The 19,299-nt window shown below is 48.5% G+C and overlaps 3 protein-coding genes and 1 long non-coding RNA gene across 6 annotated transcripts in view; 2 read left to right on the top strand and 2 right to left on the bottom strand.

The window, feature by feature from the left end:
* The window catches only part of C1S (complement C1s), a 95,178-nt gene that overhangs the window by 61,496 nt on the left and 14,383 nt on the right, over nt 1-19,299 (top strand). The window lies entirely within an intron of this gene.
* Nucleotides 6-5,222, top strand: EMG1 (EMG1 N1-specific pseudouridine methyltransferase). 2 transcript variants are annotated; one of them, XR_010996676.1, is made up of 7 exons: nt 6-171; nt 257-358; nt 701-842; nt 1,201-1,259; nt 2,661-2,810; nt 3,582-3,887; nt 4,047-5,222. XR_010996676.1 is itself a non-coding variant. In XM_068182934.1 (6 exons), the coding sequence occupies exons 1-6, from the start codon at nt 34-36 to the stop codon at nt 3,693-3,695; spliced, it is 705 nt and encodes a 234-aa protein (XP_068039035.1). In that variant the 5' UTR covers nt 6-33; the 3' UTR covers nt 3,696-3,907. The 2 variants fall into 2 exon arrangements, 1 of the variants encoding a protein (XP_068039035.1); XM_068182934.1 differs by lacking the exon at nt 4,047-5,222 and having other exon boundaries at nt 3,582-3,907.
* Nucleotides 4,125-18,397, bottom strand: LPCAT3 (lysophosphatidylcholine acyltransferase 3). 2 transcript variants are annotated; one of them, XM_068182880.1, is made up of 14 exons: nt 18,231-18,330; nt 16,639-16,823; nt 9,838-9,945; nt 9,617-9,723; nt 9,374-9,467; nt 9,253-9,290; nt 8,023-8,201; nt 7,507-7,615; nt 6,764-6,850; nt 6,309-6,475; nt 5,537-5,684; nt 4,843-5,001; nt 4,597-4,723; nt 4,125-4,468 (listed from the first exon to the last, which is right to left on the bottom strand). In XM_068182880.1, the coding sequence occupies exons 2-13, from the start codon at nt 16,670-16,672 to the stop codon at nt 4,607-4,609; spliced, it is 1,347 nt and encodes a 448-aa protein (XP_068038981.1). In that variant the 5' UTR covers nt 16,673-16,823; nt 18,231-18,330; the 3' UTR covers nt 4,125-4,468; nt 4,597-4,606. The 2 variants fall into 2 exon arrangements, with proteins under 2 accessions (XP_068038981.1, XP_068038982.1); XM_068182881.1 differs by lacking the exon at nt 16,639-16,823 and having other exon boundaries at nt 18,231-18,397.
* LOC137469807 (uncharacterized) lies at nt 13,832-16,625 on the bottom strand. The gene is made up of 2 exons (XR_010996687.1): nt 16,410-16,625; nt 13,832-15,793 (listed from the first exon to the last, which is right to left on the bottom strand). It is a non-coding gene; the product is annotated as an uncharacterized lncRNA (long non-coding RNA).

Genomic DNA, 19,299 nt, shown 5'->3' with positions numbered 1-19,299 from the left:
GCCGGGGCGGGGCCGGCGGGGCCGCGTGACAAAATGGCAGCGCCCAGGCGGCCACGTGGGGACGCGCAGGAGGAGGAGGAGGATGAAGGGCGCTCGCTGGGGGCCAAGCGGCCCCGCGGGCAGCGGCGGCTCCTGGTCGTGCTGGAGGGGGCGAGTCTGGAGACCGTGAAGGTGCGGGCGGCGGGAGATTGGGGCGGGTCCGGCCGTGCCCGGGATGCTCTCGCTCCCCGCTCAACTGTCCGTGCTTTGGCCGTAGGTGGGGAAGACGTTCGAGCTGCTCAACTGCGACAAGCACAAGGCGCTGCTGCTACGGAACGGCCGGGACCCCGGGGAGGTGCGGCCTGACATCACCCACCAGGTACCCGCTGGGCCCGGCGGCGCCTGTGGCGGCCTGGGCTGCTCGGGGTAGCCCGGCAAGGCGGCTCGGGGCGATCGTCCCTCGGGTCCGGGGGTCCGCTTGTGCCCCCGGAGCCCGGGACCGAGTTTGGCCTCCCCCGCTACGCTGGTGGGTTTTAGGCTGAGTCGCTGTTTGGGTTTGGGCTTGATTTCTGAGCATTATAGTGTTACATCCCATAGTGAGATGAGCTTTCAGCCTCGACATCGGTCTCTTCTACATTTGTGGGGGCTAACCGTTAATCTTCCCTAGAATTCTCTCTCTTGTGCCTTTCTATTTCCACTACCCTGTGCTCTTCACTTTTAGAGTCTCCTGATGCTCATGGACAGCCCCCTGAATCGGGCTGGGCTCCTGCAGGTTTATATCCACACCAAGAAGAATGTTCTCATTGAAGTCAATCCCCAAACCAGAATTCCAAGAACTTTTGATCGATTCTGTGGGCTTATGGGTAAGCAATTCAAACTACATCAGCTACAGAATAATGCAGGAAAGTGGTCAGGACGGGGGGAACTTCAGGGAAGTCAAAAACTGGCACCGACCTTAAAATATGAAAGTGAGAAAAGAGCCCAGAAATGAAAGCATCTTTCTGGGCTGTTCCAGGGTGCATACCCCAGCTGTGTGCTCCTTAGCACATTGGGGAATGCCTGCAGGAGGCGGTGCTGTCAGCAAAATAACTTTTTTCAGACTGTGATGGGAACTCTAAAGGTAGACTTTCTGTGTACCTCAGCTCAGGCAAAGCACGGGATTCGTCCAGCAAGTCACCACACAGCTTAAGTGATTGTTTTGTTTTGTTTTCTCTTTGCCAGTTCAGCTGCTGCATAAGCTCAGTGTTAGAGCAGCTGACGGGCCTCAGAAACTGCTGAAGGTAAGTATTCTGTAACTGTTCACAGCGAATGTTGCAACATTCTGCTGGCAATGTAGGAGGGATTTTTTCTTGGGCGGGGAGGAGGTGTTTTTTTGGCTGGGGGTCCTGGTTGTGGGTGTGGCTGCTATTCCATTCCATCCCATCCTTGCTGGGGGCTCTCCCACATACTACCTGGCTAGGAGCTGCTGCTGCAGGAAGGAAGCCCCAAACACACCAGTCTTTGGAGCTGAGGGATCTGTTTCCTCAGTGAGCCTGACTGCCATGCCTGGGCATTGACACTTTTCAGCTACAGCTTTCATAAAAGGCAGAGAGAGGTGGAAATGAAGATGTAGCTAACTTGAACGGCTTCTGCAGTCACAGAGGGGAAGGCTGGATAAACCACAGGGACAAAGGATTGCTCGGATATCGGATTCCTCGGATGAAGAACTACCCTTGTTGCTGGAAATGCCAGAAAAGCAGCAGCCTGAGGAAAGTGATGGTGATGTCATCTTGGCAGAGAAGGCTTGGCCCTAGCCAGTGCCCCTGCCTGAGGACACAGGTCAGCAAGACTCCCAGAAGCAAAGAAGAACTAACCATGACTTAAACGTGTCTTGTAAGTTTCTTCTGGAAAATGCGGATTCCCCAAAGGAGAGTGATTTTAAATCCCGGCAGCAGTCTGCTTGACAGCCAAGATAAGACAGAATTGCCTATGGGGAACTATAGGTCCTCCATGCCACCCCTCTGTGCCTGTTTCAAGAGCATCTTCCAGGTACACACTGAGACTGGCTACATCTGGACACACCTGCTGGGGTTTGTTCTGTCCCCGTGCCTGGGGATCCTGACCCTGCTACCCAATGAGTACTTCATGGCTTTTGGGTGGCGTTTGGGATGCTCTTCCTGGGAGCAGTGCTGTGCCTCAGCTTACCCTGGCTATTCCATATTGCCTACTGTCACTTGGAAGAAGGTCTTGTGGACTTTTTCAATTTTGGATTATTCGGAATTGCACTGCTGGTCATGGGGAGCTCTGCTACTTGTTCTACTGCTCCCCACAGCCCAGACTCATCTACCTCAACATCACCTGTACCCTGGGCATATCTCAACCCATCTGGGATTGTTTTTGCTCAAGGACCTGGGTGTACTTGGTGGGTAATCAGGGAAACAGGATGTGTACCTCAAGGGGATTTGATTTTTGGGTGTGGGCAGTCTGTGATGTTGGTTGTGGAATGACACCACCGCTGTATTTTGTAAATACCAAGGATGGTGAGGATGGACTGCTCCAGATGGACCGGTCATGAGCTCCTGATACAGCCTGCAACCAGCTGATGAATTTTTTGTTTGTTGCTTTCAGCAAACAATGGATCTGGCTATGTGTCAGGAGGGTCTGTTACCTCTACACCCCTATTAATCTTCTGCTTTCTGTAGGTGATAAAAAATCCAGTCACTGACCACCTGCCCGTGGGCTGTATGAAGATTGGCACCTCTTTCGCAGTGTCTCAGGTGTCGGATCTGCGTGAGCTGGTTCCTGCAGCAGAGCCGGTTGTCATTGTGGTGGGAGCTTTTGCCCATGGCTCGGTAAGTGTGTGTATCCCTTATCTGGAGTTGTGAAAAGGTTTCTTGTTCTGAGTAGGGAGGTTTTATCTGCCCTTTTCTTGGCTTGGTTTCCCCTCCACTCAGCCCCGTTTTCCCCCGTATGCTTGTCAAAAAAAGGCCCAAAACTGCAAACACTTGGGACTGTTCTCCCTCCCAAGGGGAGGGCATTAGCAGAGGCTGGCAGTTTCCCTGCTGAGGAAATACTGTGCCTCTGCAGTTCCTGGGGTTGGAAGGGATCTTTGGAGATCATCCAATCCAACTCCCTGCCAAGGCAGGGTCACCTGGAGCAGGTCACACAGAAACATGTCCAGGTAGATTTTGAATGTCTCCAGAGAGGGAGACTCCACAACCTCCCTGGGCAGCATGTTCAGTGCTCTGCCACCCTCATCATAAAGCAGTTCTTCCTTCTTTTTTGGTGAAACTTCTTGTGTTTTAGTTTATGGCCACTGCTCCTTGCCCTGTTGCTGGGCACCAGAGGAAAGAGTCTGGCACCATCTCTTGGCACCCCCCCTTGAGATATTTATGTGCAATAATTAGATTCCCTCTTAGTCTTCCCTAGACAAAGCAGGCCCGGCAGTCTCTCCTCATAAGAGATGGTTCCATGTCCCAATAATCTGTCTAGCCTCTGCTGGACCCTCTCCCAGTGGCTCATTGTCTTTCTTGTACTTAGTGGAGATGGGGCTCAGTGGAAACTTTTTGCAACGTGGTATTTTTTTTTGTTTTTTTCTACACCACCTTCCCCCCCTTCTCCAGGTCAATGTTGACTATACAGAAAAGATGGTCTCCATCAGCAACTATCCCCTTTCTGCTGCCCTGACGTGTGCTAAAATTACTACTGCCTTTGAGGAAGTGTGGGGAGTAGTATGAGCTTCTGCTGCTACTGCTGTCATGATGGACTTGTATACAGCAACTTCACATTCTGGAAGGGCTCTTTAACTTGGATGTGGACCTGGTGCAGCTTTGGGCTCCTGGAAAACACTTCAACTTTGTCCTTGTAGCTTCTGAAGCAATGAGACTTTAAATGGACTGCCCCACTGACCCTTTTTCATCCTATTAAAGGTACCTTTTTTGAGTAAAAAGCGCTCGTGAATTTTACTTTTTCACTTTTCATATGTGGGCAGGCTGGATCCCCTTATAGCAGGGACTTGGCCCAAATTTGTCACAGAACTGGAATTCTTAGCTGTGCCCTGCTCACCCTGGTGTCACTTGGTCCTGTAGAATCGCCTTGCTCGGTGGCATGTGACAGTTCACACTCCCACACCGAGGCACCCAAGAGGAAAGGAGCTGAAGCCGATGTTAAAAAGACCAGGAGCAATTTTTATCTTAGATGACAAACGTAGAAAAGTCAGAAGGTGGCTCCAATCGAACGCAGCACCTGCCGTGAGTGTGGTACAATCATCTGGTATCAGCGGAGAGACGAGTGCCGGCCGCGGGGCGGCAGAGATAAGGCAACAGACAGAAGGTGGAGGGTCTCAAGGAGGCTCGCTCGGATCCCCTCCTTTCGGGTCTCTGACCCTGTGCTTTCTCCTTCCCCCTCCTTGCGTTGAAAAATAGTCATACTTCAACACAGCAAACTTGGCAGGTGATGCTTTGCTTCCGGAGTGTTAAATCAACTCCTACGAATGCACAGGTGGTACAATCTGAAAAACAGAGGAGCCCTATATTTGCTTCGGTTGATTTGATGTTTACCTTTCACCTTGCCTTTCACCTCGGGCTGCAGAATTGCTGCCCCACTTTACCTCCTGGTCTCTACCTCATACAGCCTTACCTTTTGGCTGTTATTCTGCTCTTTTTAGCTTTTCTTTTCGTGGCACAATTAATCTGCGAATGTAAGGCAACACCAGCAGTAAGGTGAAGAACAACACGTGGCCGCAGAAATAAATAGACCGGTACACCTGTAAAGAGACAGGCAGGGTTGGGGATCAGCAACAAGCTTTAAGCCAAGAACACAGGGGAGGGGATGGAGGGAACAGGGTTGACCATGTGGGATCGTCTGTTTGTAGCTACTAAATACCTTCATCCATTTGTCCCAGGTGAAAAGGCAAAATGGCACCAGGGAGTAGCCCATAAACATCCAGTGGTTAGTCTGCTGCAGCACGTAGAAGATGGGCCGCAAGACAGTGATGGAGGCCAAAGTGCTTAGGAGAGGACTGTCCCGAACAAGGTTCATGACCTAATTTAAAGAAAAAAGCCAGAATTCTTAAGAGTTGGATGTCCTGTGGCTGTATATGCAGGCTCTGGAGCCAAAGTTCTCTATCTGGCTGTGTAAGATGTGTTTTAGTAAGCAGCTAGTCTAAAAAAGTAGCTAAATACCCTGTCCTGGCCAAAGTTTTAATTAAGAGAATACATTTTAATAAGGAATATTGTTCTGTCAGTACTAGGAGATTAAACAGAGGCATTCAGCTCATGTGTTTGTCCTCCAATCTTTCCAGCTACCAAGCACTTCAGCCGCCCTCTGGTCCTATGCCAAGTTTTCCAGTTCTCTCCCTGTCACCCTCTGCAATATATTTATGGTTTGCCCACGCAGAAGGCAGCAACCTACCGAACTCTTGAGAACAAAATCCTGCCAAGCTTGAAAACCAATTCCAAAGCAAGCAGCTATTTTTCATATTTAACGTAAGTAAAGCCTTCAGCGTGGCACTTTCCAGACTCAGGAAGAGGCTAACACAGCCCCCCCCCCCCATTCTGGTAAGTCTGACAAAGCACACCTGTCTTTCCACGATGACTATAAGCAACTCCATCTGAAAGCACACCAGGTAGCCAGAGTGCAGCCCGTGCCAAATGGCCAGGAAGAACAGGGCCAGTGCCTGTGACAGCAGTTTGTTGCCCAGGAACTTCAAGCGCTTGAAGATGTAGCTAGAGGAGAAAAGAAACAAAAGAAACAAAGTGCTTCCAGGTTATTCTCTGCCCACCCCTGGCTGTGTCTGGGAGGAAGGGCCCAGGGGACCCGATGCCTTTGCATGCCCTGTGGTGGCAGGAACAGCATGACCAGGGCAAAACCTACATCAAAACAGTCTTAAAGAAATTGCAGCTATAAGGGGGAGAAGGCGGTCATTACATACAATTTAGCTGTGGGTCCCAGCAAATGCTGAACCAAAACCCATCTGAGTTTGGAGTGGGGAGCGCCAAGAGCCATGATGCAGGAAGCAGGTGTCAGAGCAGCTCTGTGGCTGGCTGAGTGGGCAGGCAGCCCCAAGGGCTCGCTGTAGTCTCTGCTGTAGTCTCTCCCATTCTAGTCTCTGCTGCCATCAACTGCTTGCCTTTATTAATGAACTGCCCTTCCAGCTACATTAATAGATCTCTCTAACCCAGTACCCCAATAACCTGTTTCTAAGGGACAGAGCAGCAAAACATGGGAAAAGGTGCACAAACCGAAATATGGAAAATTCTTCCTCTAATGCTCCCGCTTAGCCTAAGGTCTTGGTTCTGCTGACAGAACAGAACTGACACATTCTAGAAGGAGAATTTTGTCCTGCTCACCGGGCAACCCAAGCATTGGTGTTGATGTTGAAAGAAGCAATGGTCCCTGTGAACAAAGGTGTTGTCTCATATAGCCAGACCTTCATGTTGGCACAGGCATTCCACAAAGGCTTTCCATTCTTGTCTTTCCCATTGTACCCCAGACCAACAAGGATGCAGACACCTTCCTATAATAAAATGCACAAGAAAGATAAGGTGAAAATATTGCCCTATTTTTGCTGGAGAAGCAGAGCTGAGGAAATGCTGACTCTCATTCTGTTGAGAGCATCACTACAGATGGAACAAATGGATTAAAAACTGCCTTTTAGTTAGCTGGCCTTTGCTAACTTAAAGCAAGCTGAACTGACCTGCACTGATCTCCAGATACTTGAGATTCCTTCCATTTAGTGCTAAGTCTAAAAGACTTGGACCTTTTTTCATTTGTCTTTTGCTTCTGGAACAACATCTAGACTCACCGTAACAAGCCAGCAAGTAACATATTTGTAGAGTATAATTTTGCCCCAGATCAATATGTAACCACAACGGAACCAGAAAGGCTTCTCCTGCAGAGATAAAAGTGAAAGAGAGTAAAAATAAAACCTGGAGTTGAGTGGCCATAATGTCACAAGGTATTTCATCACTATCTTTTATTTTAATCTGTGTTAAGACATACAGGCTGGGCTGCCAGGCTTATGCAAACTTACACATCATTCTCTTTCCTTTGGTAATATTTGGCTGTACTGAAATAGGTAGAGTTTGGGAAGACTCTGGGATTAGCATAATCAAAATGCTTGTGATAATCTGCCGGTAGGAATTATTTGCTAGGAGTTGTCCAAGAACATCAAAGATTGTGGTAAGCCTTACAAGTTAATCTAGTGAAATTCTTTGCTCATAATGGTTAAAAGGAAAGTCATTAAAAGATCATAAAATACGTACGTTAGGTTTCCAAAAACAACAGTAACATTTAAGATCAATTATCTATTTGTAGAAGTTTTCATTTGTTTCAGTTCTCCCATTCCTGTTCTGCATCAGATGGAATCATCAGGACAGGCAGTAAAGCCATATTAGCTGTGGAAAATCTTATCCCTAGTTGCCGACTTATTTTTAAATTGAGGCAAAAATAAAAAAAGCCATAAAAAATAATTCCAGTCTTGTAGATCCAGTGCCCACCAGCGAGGTGGAATTCTTCCACACCCCACAAGGCCAGGTGGATACATACCATATAGTCATCTGAGGTGAGGTACTCATCAGAGATGTACAGGCTTGACAAGGTGTAGGTTACTAGAAACAAGAGACCCAGGCTCAGACGCTTGAGAGCAGGCATGAAACTGAGAAAGAAAAATACAAAGGTCAAAGAAATGCCTTGGAAAGAGACCATCAAACTCATAGTTTTAAAAACAGGCGGACAGGAGGAGGCAGGGGAGACAGCGATAGGGAGTCACCACATTCCACTGCAGCAGCTGCCTCCATTTGGAAGCTGGGATGCAAACATTACCAGGTTGGAACTGAGTCTGTACTAAAGATGTCAAATGGTTGTTGATGTTCATGCCCTGGAACAATGCTGGGACATGAAGCAGAGTTATGAGCGACTTTTGAAAGACTGCCTTGTCTCGTAAATCACTTCTGGTCACAGTACTTCTGTGTCCAGGTAAGAAGGCAGTCTGCTGCAAGGAACGTGGAGGATTTGGCATTCTAGGATCATAAGAAGGGGAGAAGCCAAGCAGCTTTGTATTACCTATTGGGTCTCTGGCCTGGAACGTCAGTCATCTCACCCCTTGCCAGTTTCTGATAGTCTGTCATGGAGAACTGAGGCCCAACCATGAAGGCACCATAGAAATAGGAGAATCCTGAGACCTCCAGCAAGGTAGGAACCCCCCGAACAGCAAATTGCTGCTGCTCAGGGGTCAGGAACTCCTGCACCAAAGGGAGTAGCATTAACATCATCCCAGGGGTTCCATCCAGCTCTCCATGTTATGTCCTCACCCTGCCTCCTTACTGGTTTCCGTTCTTGCTCCCCATGGACATGGAACTTTACACTTTGTACTTCATGTCCATTCCTCTCCCCAGCCCTCTCTATGCCTACCCCCTCCAAACAGCAACAAGATCCAATGGCTGAGACCAGTTGCACAGGTCTCTTCCCAAATAAGCTCCAAACATGGAAGGGATCCACTGACATGCATCCCTGGCAGAAGAGTAGGCATAGTAGGAGCACTGTATCTGATCTATTCCAGTCCCTGACTGCAGTTTCATGTACTCTCCCAAGACCTTATCGTGCTACAATTCCTACTTCTTGATGCAAAAATTATTTTTAAATACTTGAAGCTTCAGCTCAGGAAGTTTCATCTTGACCTCATTTTCCTGCAGTCAGCAGTGATTCCATGGATGCTACAGACTTGGTCAGGCCTCAAACAGGAGATGGGGAATGCAGGTACTTGAAGCAGGACTGAGGGACTGTAGCATGTATAGTGCCCTCTCCCAGAAACTGTGCTGTGCAACTTCTCTGTTTCATCTGAGCTAAAAACAGGGTCCTAACAAATGGTAAAGGGCAACCATTGACAAGCACATGGTAAGACTAATCAAAGGAAAGGAAGATGGGAACTGAGATCCAGTACTGATTGTCTGCAAGTTAAAGGTACACCATCCACAAGACACAGAGCATCAGGGATTGGGAATCTAAAGCAATAGATTTGGGTGAAGGAGATGGTGGGGAATTTGGAAGAGTGCAGAGTAATATTATGACATAACTGGAACAATTCTGTCCATCTCTAATCACTTCTGTCTCCGTTCCAAATTATTTTGTTCCAGTCTAGAATTCAGTGCCGTCAAACACTCCCAGAGGCTCCCCTCTCAGCTGTGGCTTTTACCTAACAATGCAGCTTGCTAACTCACATCCTTTAAACTTGATTTTATGATCTCTAGCTCACTGGGACAGCATGGAATGACAGATAAATGGTGTCTAACTCACCGGATCTTTTCCTCCATCATAGTAATCAATGGCCAGACCTGGAAGTGAGAAACAGTGACTTGAAGCCCTGGGATGGGCACAGCTTGCAGAGTGCAAGAGAGAGAAGAGAGGTGTCACTCACCAATCAACTTAAGTGTCAAGACACAATGTGGCATTGTCCACTTGATGTCATAATGCTCTGTGGCTGTGAAGTAATATCCAGCCATAAGGTATGTCTGAAAGAAACCATTGTTTGGGTTATTCAAACTAATTCCTCCAGCTGGTTTTGATCTGCCTCCACTTTTCCACCCACAGTTGCTACTGAAGTGCCAAACTGAACAGAGGCCTCCCTTCTCAAAGCCAGGGAATAAGAAAGAGGGTTTACCATCTGAAAGAGAAATGTGGTGATGACGGCAGTGATTGTGCGGCCCATTAGTCTCAGTATCAGGAATTGGATTAGGACACATATCAGGGAATGCAAAAACTGCGTCCCTGTGGGCAGGAAAAAGAAAGAGAGAGATAAGAAATAGAAATTACATGTATAGGTCCTCCCAAATTGCAGCATGCCCTGGGCCAGGCAGCTGTCTCTTCCCAAACTCATCTTACCAAAATTGAAGTAAGCAATTGACAGTCCCGTGAACACATTGAAGAGGTGAACGAGGTAGGTCTCCTTCTGGAAGAGGAAATAGCGCTGGAACAAGGCAAAAGGATATCCTGAGAGAAAAAAAAAAATAAAAAGGAAGAGTTGTAAATAAGTTTAGACAAGTATTTGTCATGAATCAAACTAAAGCTTTTCTGAACATGTCATTAGAAACATGTACTTTACATCACACATTATCAACACAGGGCATGGTGTTAATTCCTGGTACTGCATTTGCATCCTGGGAGACAGACTCCAGATTAATTACTCTGTACAGAAGAAAATACTTTAACAGGAACATAATTATAGCAAAAATGAAATTGAAGTGCAAAAAATTACAGGATTACATTTTCTGAACTCATTCAATAGATGAGATGGATAATGCTGAAATACATGAATCACACTTTAGCCTGTGATTAATTTCCAAATTATGTGACAAATACAATGAACATGGCAAGAAGCTAGATTTAAAAAAAAAAGGCGGTGGGGAAGGGAAAAACTTTATGGTTAATACCATTACAACGTCCAAAAAACCTCAGTTCCACTCCCACCTCAATGAGTTCTTTCAGCTTTAATTTCAGAGCTCCTCAGGTAACCTGCAGTAAGATACTCTCGCTTTTCTAACTCTGCAACTTCAGATTTGCATCTGATTTGTGAACTGCTGGGTACACAAAGCTGTAACTAAAATCCACTGGTACTACGCATGTGGTATTTTTGGAAAAAAAAATCAGTCAGAAGCATTTCATATGGAGCAGCTAAGAAAAGTGGAAGGGGTTTTTTCCTTGCATTTTCTGTGAGGTAACTCCTAGTCTAAATTAGGAATGCCTCCAGATTATTCATCTGTGGCTCAAGTGAGAAGCAAACATTTGTGAAGCACTCTGGTAGTACAGTGAGAAGTGTCACACAGAACATCACAATTCAATTAAATTTTGTTGTCTAGGTGAGTTTCACACAGCATGCAATAAACACTGCCACACAGCAGACAGTAAATACAATATGTCTTAATACACACTGGCACAGGAAGCGTTGCAATTAGTGTTTCTAAAGGCATGTGCACAAGGTGCTGAACTAGGATACCAGAAAGCCACTTTAATTTTGGCCTTCTGTAACTGTTGCTCTACTTTGCAAGCCTGTATGTTCTCTTACCCTGCTCAAAAAAGGGGAAATTCATCACATACCACAATACTGGCATCCACACTACTTATCATCCTAGCTGAAATCAGGAGGGGCGGATGGAGCTCTGCTACGTGCACTAATGGAGCAGTAGTAGCAGGAGGTGGTCATGTTTTATATGGAGCAGTAATAAAAGGTGATGAAATGCACATTCTGCCGAGAAGTGTATGATGGATGGAAGGCTTCCAATAAGCAAGGCCAAGTGTAGTCACTACTGTGAGAGGAAATGAGAAACTCTGTCCCGTTATTTAAATACATGTCTGGCAGTGCTAACAAGCTGGAGCCATTTTAAGGCCCTCTCCATCCCCGCAAATCCCTTGGGAGGGAGCCCTGGAGGTGGGGACTCTGGGGCTCTGTTCTAGATCCTTTTGGCCTCATATTCTACTGCATCCAGATGTGTACCTGCTGCCTCCTGAAACCGAGCTGCTGCTCCCCGTTTCCTCAGCCTCCTGCCACCCCTTTTTCACTTTTCCCTGCCTCCTTGTTGCTGTTCCTTCCTCCTTTTGTGTCCCATGCCAGTTTCCTCGCCACAGGCTGCTTTCTGGCCAGCCCCACATACCATGGCTTTCTGCTCCCAGAGCCTGGCAACCTCCCTCCTGCACATCCAGCCTGCTCTCCCTTCCAAAACAGCGGCTCCAAACTCCCCTACAAAATGCCTTACCCAAGCCATCCCTCTCTCTCCCTTCCCACTCTTCCATGCTTTTTACACAGCCCACTTCTGTCCCATTCCACCCCCACTACTGCCCTGAACACCGGCTGAGGGGGAAAGAGGGAATTGGCAAAGAGAGTTCATCACACAGGCTCTCCGAGGATACAGGAGTAACTCAAAGAATTAGAGCAATCCACATGATTAAAAAAAATAAAAATAGTGTTTTCTACTGGCACTTTACTCAGAAACATACAAATGGGGATTCTTTGTTCATGAGCCAATCTTCCTGCTGAATTTAATAAACATAGGAAGAACTGGCTTTGAGAAACGCAAAGTGGTAAAAAATATGAAGTTTTACTATCAGATAAGATCAAAAGTTAAAAAGCTGAGGTTTAGTGTGGAAAAATGTTTCCCCCTTCTGAGCGAAGGGGAGAAAAATCAGAAATACAGGCAAAGCACAATTTACTGCTGTTCATCAATATGCATGGTTTTAAACCTTTGTTTTACAGGGTCTCCCACTCTCTTAATAGCTACTAATATTTTGGAAAACAGTCAGTTTCTACCAATTTCTTTCCCTCTAGCCATTTCTGTAGGCATAATTAAAGTATGGCTGAATATTATAATGTAACCAGTGTTCCTACTCTTTCTGAGACCTATCTCATTTGTCAGACGTGCTCCTTTTTAGCTCTACGCAGGAGATTGTGTCATGGTTTGGGTAATGCTGCTCTGAAGGAAAAAGAATTATGAACCCTTGCAAATAGAGAGTTACTAATAATACACACTGCATCCGTGTTTTAGAAACTATAAACTTAAAGCCTGCTCTTGCACTATGAGGCTGCTGTTCCAGTTCAAAAGTCACAACATCAGCCTAAATTCTTCTGATAGCTAGAGTAACTTGTTAGTACTCTGGACTGCAGTTTACCTACCGTTTTGCTGCATGGGATAATTTTCTCAGTTTTACAACTGGGCCAGTTGCATGCTGCAGATACAAACTTTAACCCCCAAGTGGGGGGATGTGGGGTAGCAATGGTCATTCTGATGAGGCCTGTGCCCTTCTGAACACTGATAAACTATCTATTAAATAACAAAAAATTTCTGCTGATAACAACACCAGTACTCCTGCCCTACTACCACGTCATCCCTGAAGCAGCCTGAATTAGCACAGCAGCTTTTGGAGTTATGGTTGCCTTCTGGCAAGCTGGATGTCACCTTTGGATATGCCAGCGGCAGGAAACGCGCTGCTTTGCTTCTGCCATTCAGAGCAACAGGACAAGAGTCCCTGCTCCTTGCTGCCAAGAGGCTCTGCCCGGCAGCTCCCACTCTACCAAACTCCTCGGCTCCCTAAGCAGAGTGGACCGAGGCAGGAAAGCGGCTGCAAGACTCCTGGAGAAAACAGCAGGGAATCTCTGATCCAAACTCATTCTTCCCTATGCACCACGGAGCTGAAAAACAGTCTGCACACAGAGCTGGGTTTTCCCTCTAGACACACCTTATATAGACTGGAATTAGCAACTGAGATGATTTTTTATATTTTTTACTTCACGGGAACAACAGGATGATCTCTGGTTAAGAGATCCACAGAGATGGAAGGAAAGGACAAGCTCAGCTTCTTGGCCACGGCCATTTGGGAGAGTAATGGGCCACTGCCCAAAGCCCAGCTTGTCCACAGATACAAGAACCTAACTGAGCAAAAGTTAAATCATCAAGAAGGTGGATTAGGCAGGAGAAAAGTTCTACTAATCCCAAGCAAAAATAGTGCTGTCAAGTTTGCCATCTTCTGGACTGGGTGATTAAGATGCCTCTCTTTTTCCAGAGATAAAGCTGCAAATAAGAACAGCGGAAACATTCTTTTCACCTCTGCTCCCTTTATTTCCCCTTTTATATGCACTAGCTCTATCTCATTTTCAAGCCAGTACCTCTAGTTTTCTTCTTCTCACTTTTGCTGAACATTTAACTCCTCCTTTGTTAACATCCAGCAGGGCAATTGTCTCCATTTTTTATAAGAATGCTAAAACTAAAAGGAATGGGACAACAGGGGAAGAAAAGTGTTAAAATATCAGCCTTACCTAGTATTTTAACTTCAAAGTTATTCCTTTCTAACACTGCAAAAGTGCCACGCCTTATTTAACACTGGGTGCATAAACAGGAGTATTTTAATTCAGCTCAAAAGTTTACCTTGAAAGTCCACTTATGGTACTTTAGTTTGCATTACAAAACTGTCTCAAAGCATGTGAACAGGGCTCTCTTCAAACGAAACTGAACTGAAAACACACTCCAATCAATGGGTGATAAGTGTGTATGAGCTGACAGAGGGAAATCCAAAGCAAATGCTCAAAATCCACAGACAAGTCTGCTCTATAGGTCTGCTCCTACTGCACCATTTTTATCGCTAATGTAGACACAGGCAGTGTGTAGCATTACTCAACTCCATCTATTTTTTTATTATTTAAGGAATAAGATGTATTTGAAGTTCAGAGTTTAAACAAGGCAGCACATGAGTGTTCTGTGGCAGGGCTGATTTTATGACAAGACATTGCTGCCTCTTAAAACTTTTCCCATCTCTTACCCATCAGAATCAGTTGCTCACAGGCCCTTGTTGTAAGGCTCCTGCTTGGCTGGCCAACTGGGAATTTGATTTGGGATAAGCTAGCAGCTTTGGGTGACCACAAGAAGAATTTCAATGAGCATAAAAATCTTCAGGATGCAGGGAGCATGAAGCAGAGCATGTAAAAAAATTGATGAGAGGTAGAAGAGGAGGAGATAAGACAACTTGCAAGTGAAGCAGTAGGTTTCTGGCACCCATTGTGTAAGAATGTGTTACTTTCTGCAGGTCCCTGCTATGTCCATGGAATGAAAGAGCACTTTCCCAGTGCTTTTCCTGGCAGGTCTGGGCAAACCAGCAGGGTCATTTCTGGCTAAGGGCTGTAAACAGCATGTTGGCTCCCCTGCATATTTTGCAGGTAGCTCGCAAGGCACTGTGTATTATTATGGTCAGATAAATAGCTTTAATTCTTTGGGATCATACAGCCATGCAAGAAACATGAGCAACATAAAGTATTAAATACACAGTGCCATAAGGCCTCCTGTACCCTGGCTTATGCTTTGAGCGGTGACAGCAGGAAAGAATCTGTCCCCTCTCATATGAGGACAGGAGCTGCAGCACAGAAACCCTGTTATCTCCTTCACACCACTGGAGCAGCTCCAGTGGGAACACTGGGACCTACTGAAGAGTGCAAGCTAGAGTTCATCTCTCAAAGACATTCTCATATGATTGACAGACATTGGTGTACTGACATATCACAATTTTTATTGTGGCAGGGTCCAGACCTGTGCTTCAGGTATTCCTGCTGTTGGTACTGCTGCCAAATTGCAGATTACTTTCTTCAAAGGTTGCCTATGCAAATTTTTACATAGGGGAAGTCTGCAGTAAGTTTTTCATCTTGTACAATCCAGGTAAGGGACTCTATTCTAGCTGTAGTCTCTGCTTCAAAATTGCAGCATGTATAAACCTGTCTCTGATTTAAATACAAAACTGTAACTAAAATCCCTATAATTTGCTGAGCAATGTGCTGTTACTTGTTCACTGAAACAACGTGGTGCTCTTTAGGACTACTCTAGTTTTAGTTCTTGAATGTTCTTTCTCCTTCTCTTGTTCTCGCCTGTATTTAATTTTTTTTTTCAGTCATGTCAGAATGCCAACAGTTTTAAATTACCTCTTTTGGTTGTTTCAGATCATTACTAAACAAACACTTATTCTGAATCAAGACAGTAAATTCAGACTCTATTTTTTCAACAATAATTCAGCCTTCTTCAGAAAATAATGTAGGAAGTCGAAAAGTCCTTTGTGATTCTTCCTCTTTTTCAGAAGACTATTTTTACTGGTTTATGGTGATCTTCTGAAAGTGAAGGCCTAGAAACTGTTGTCACAGTAAAACTGCACAGTGTAGACGGGAAACTGCATCACAGAGGAAGAAATAAGCAACAACTTTTTAGTCCATCTTTGGAACTATGCTTCACCCTCATGGCCTTGTTCTGAAATAATTCAGCAGTACTAGCTGCAGCCAACAAAAACAGTTTTCTTCCTGAATCTATGTAAACACCTGAAATGGAGGAAGTGAAGGAAAAGCCATACTTAACGTCCTAATGCCACTTCCAGCTTTTAGAAATGCCTTTCATTTGTACCCCATGCCATCCTATGAAGTGGTCATCAGCGTTAGTTACATTACCAATGAGATTAAAAGGATTGTAAACTAAGCTGCAATTAAATGAACATTTCTTTGTGCGGGGCTAAGGAAAGCACACTCCTCTCATGTTGCTCTGGAGTAGTGTTTGGCCCTTCCTTTTAAAGCAATGGTACAGGTATAACACTTTACTACCCAGTGCTTACCCATCCATTAAGCAGGAGAGCTGGAGTCAATCCCCTCTGCCTGACTGGTTCAACCTACATGACCTGCAAGAGTGCCAAACTGCAGGCAAGGCTGTTTTGCATGCCCTGAAGCCTTCTGTCTGAAGTTATGCCTTCCACTGCATCTAATTAAAAGATACTGAGCTAGGGAGAAAGGACAGGGAAAGGTGCAGCTCCAGCCTCCTGGTTTGGTTTATCCTTTTGAGGCATGCAGGGGAGAGATGTGAGCAGTCTTCTGGACCCTGCTCCCCAGAATTTTAATACAAATTCTAGAGATCCATTGAGACTATGCAAAACAGAGAGTGGCCCACCTCGGGAGGGGACACTGTGGCATCTCAGTGGCTTACTGTCGACACTGCACATGGAACATTTGTAACAGCACACAGGAGTCCCACGCTCCCTTAATCTGCTGACTGCAGCAGGCAGCTCTTATCATCATTAGGACAATAATTATCTGCTCTTCATTTCAAAGAACTGGTGCTGTTCACCCATAAGGTGCTGAGCAGGAAACACCCTCCCAAATGTCGCGTCCCAACTTACTGCTAGCAAGAATCAACCCGGAGAGTACGGTCATGGTGCATTCTGCAGAGCCATCTCTCTGCTGTGGCTGCCTCCACACACAATTTCTAGGACCTTTTCTGCATCAGCACTCGTTAAACTGGTCCCTTGGTTGATCCAGGTGACTAACCTCGTAGTGAACTATCTGCTTTTACTGGTTTACGTTTCTGCCAAACAAGTAAATTCAATCAGATGGCAATTAAAGGACCAGAGAGAGATATGGGAGAAAGGAAAGCGGGACTTTTCTCGTTTGGAGGCGGGGAGCTGCTAGACTAATTAATGCTGACTTGTGTGCATGTCCTGTGTGTTTCCTATTACTTCATATTTTTCTTTATAGAAGTTTGGTTTAACAAACTTCTACGTTCAGCTCAAAACGATAGCCAGTTCAGTCTCCTGTATCAACCCTTCATGGGAAGAATGTTTTGCTCAGTTTGATCTCATACATCATAAACTAAATAATGCAGAAATAAGTCTGATGCAGACCACGGTTATGAAGTGACACAGTTTTTCTTGCTTGCATTTCCTTTAAAAATATTATACTTCTAGTTAGCAAAGCAACTTTATGGTGACAGATGACACAGTAGTGGCTGTATCACTTCAAATATACTTTCAGCTTCAGAGGAAAGCTTGTATTTCCTTTCTGCTAGGTGACTACACCATCAAATGCTTTCACAACCCAAAGTTTCCCTGAGCATCTGCAGAGATTTACACAGATAGGATATATACACACAGTTGAATTAATGTTTTGGGAGCTACAACCTCCCCCTCAATCGCCAGCCCACATCACAACTCCAGCCCTGCCTTAACCATTTCGCACGGAACTCAAGTATCTCATGTTTACATAAGAGCAGGCACCCTGTGTTTTGCAACACGCTTCGCGCTGCAGGTGGAGCGCAGGACATCACCCAGCTCTCCTGGCACCGAGCTGGAAGGTTTTGCTCACTCTGCCTGGTCGTGCCCCTGATGGCACGCCTCTCCTTCACAGTGCCACCACTGCCGGAGACAAGGGGGATGTCCCCGGACAGTGACGTCCCTGCACTCGGACGGGGCAACACCTGAGGGGCTGCGGAGGTTCCCGAGCGGACACGCCTCCGGACACACGCTCACGGGGCACTGGACGCACACGCATCACCGGACACTCACGGGACAATCGCAAAGTTCCTGTGCCCGGGACACGGACCCAAATCGTGGCTTTCGCAGACACCCCCGGCTCCTCCTCGCCCTGCGTCCACAGGCGGCCTGCCAGGACCGCACCCTGACCTCTCGCGGGGAAACCGAGCTGGCTCCCCCTCCGCACCGGGCGGGCCGGGGGCCGGCCCCGGGCGGCTGCTGCGGGGCACTTCGCGGGGTGCCCGGGCGGCGCCGCTGGCGGCGGGATCTCGCCCGCCGGCTCGGCGCGCACACGTGGCCTGGCGCGGCGGCGCTGGCACAGGTGCCCCTCCGCGCGGGCGAAGCGACGCCCGGCCCCGGCCCCCCGCGCAGCGCGACACGGCGGCGGCGGGGTCGCCCGTTCCCACGGCGGGCGCGGAGCCCCGCCCGGGGCGCCAGCCCCGTCGCCCCCCGCCCTGCCTTACCCATGAGGATGGACAGGATGAGCCGCAGCGCCTGCTCTGACGAGCCCAGGGCCTCGGCCAGCCGCGCCAGGCTCCAGCCGGACCCCGCCACCGCCATCTTCCCCGCCGGCCGCCCCGCCGGCCGGTCGCGCCCCGAACCCGGCAGCGGCACCAGCCACCGCGGCCCCCGCACCGCGCGCGGCCCCGTGCGCGCCCATTGGCTGCGGCGCGACCGGCCCCGCCCCGCCGCGCCTGCGATTGGGCAGCGGTGGCAGCGGGGCAGGGCCCTGCGCGCACTAAGGCAAAGGTTACCCGCGAGTGGGCGGCGACGCGGGCTGGCCCCGCCGGCCAATGATTGGGGGAACGGCGGCCGGGGGCGGGGCCGGGGGCCCGGCGGGGCGGGGCGGGGAGGGCGGGGCGGGGCGCGGCTCCTGATTGGCTGCGGCGGGACAGGAGAGCGGCGGGGCGGGCCGGGGGTTATTCGCGGACACGAGGCGCGCGCGGGGGGCGGGAGCGGGGGCGGCGCGCGGGGGCCGCGGCCGAGGGGTGGGTGCGGGACCGAGGGGTGGGTGCGGGACCGAGGGGTGGGTGAGGGACCGAGGGGTGGCTGAGGGACCGAGGGGTGGGTGCGAGACCGAGGGGTGGGTGAGGGACCGAGGGGTGGGTGAGGGACCCAGGGGTGGGTGCGGGACCGAGGGGTGGGTGCGAGACCGAGGGGTGGGTGCGGGACCGAGGGGTGGGTGCGAGACCGAGGGGTGGGTGCGAGACCGAGGGGTGGGTGCGGGACCCAGGGGTGGGTGCGGGACCCAGGGGTGGCTGAGGGACCGAGGGGTGGGTGCGGGACCGAGGGGTGGGTGAGGGACCGAGGGGTGGCTGAAGGACCGAGGGGTGGCTGAGGGACCGAGGGGTGGGTGCGAGACCGAGGGGTGGGTGAGGGACCGAGGGGTGGGTGAGGGACCCAGGGGTGGGTGCGGGACCCAGGGGTGGGTGCGGGACCGAGGGGTGGGTGCGGGACCGAGGGGTGGCTGAAGGACCGAGGGGTGGGTGCGGGACCGAGGGGTGGGTGAGGGACCGAGGGGTGGGTGCGAGA

Source organism: Anomalospiza imberbis, chromosome 2 (assembly GCF_031753505.1).
Source record: "Anomalospiza imberbis isolate Cuckoo-Finch-1a 21T00152 chromosome 2, ASM3175350v1, whole genome shotgun sequence".
NCBI lineage: Eukaryota > Metazoa > Chordata > Aves > Passeriformes > Viduidae > Anomalospiza > Anomalospiza imberbis.
Note: the sequence above shows the minus strand (reverse complement) of the source record. Positions and strands in the feature narration are given on the sequence as shown.

Excerpts from the sequence above, each read along its gene's own strand:
- EMG1 (XM_068182934.1), top strand. The coding sequence starts at position 34 with ATGGCAGCGCCCAGGCGGCCACGTGGGGACGCGCAGGAGGAGGAGGAG. Across the intron at positions 172-256 it reads CGAGTCTGGAGACCGTGAAG|GTGGGGAAGACGTTCGAGCT; the intron begins GTGCGGGCGGCG and ends CTTTGGCCGTAG. Across the intron at positions 2,811-3,581 it reads GAGCTTTTGCCCATGGCTCG|GTCAATGTTGACTATACAGA; the intron begins GTAAGTGTGTGT and ends CCCCTTCTCCAG.
- LPCAT3 (XM_068182881.1), bottom strand. The coding sequence starts at position 18,327 with ATGGCGGTGGCGGGGTCCGGCTGGAGCCTGGCGCGGCTGGCCGAGGCC. Across the intron at positions 6,476-6,763 it reads TTACTTGCTGGCTTGTTACG|GAAGGTGTCTGCATCCTTGT; the intron begins GTGAGTCTAGAT and ends ATTTTATTATAG. Across the intron at positions 5,685-6,308 it reads ACCAATGCTTGGGTTGCCCG|CTACATCTTCAAGCGCTTGA; the intron begins GTGAGCAGGACA and ends TTTCTCCTCTAG.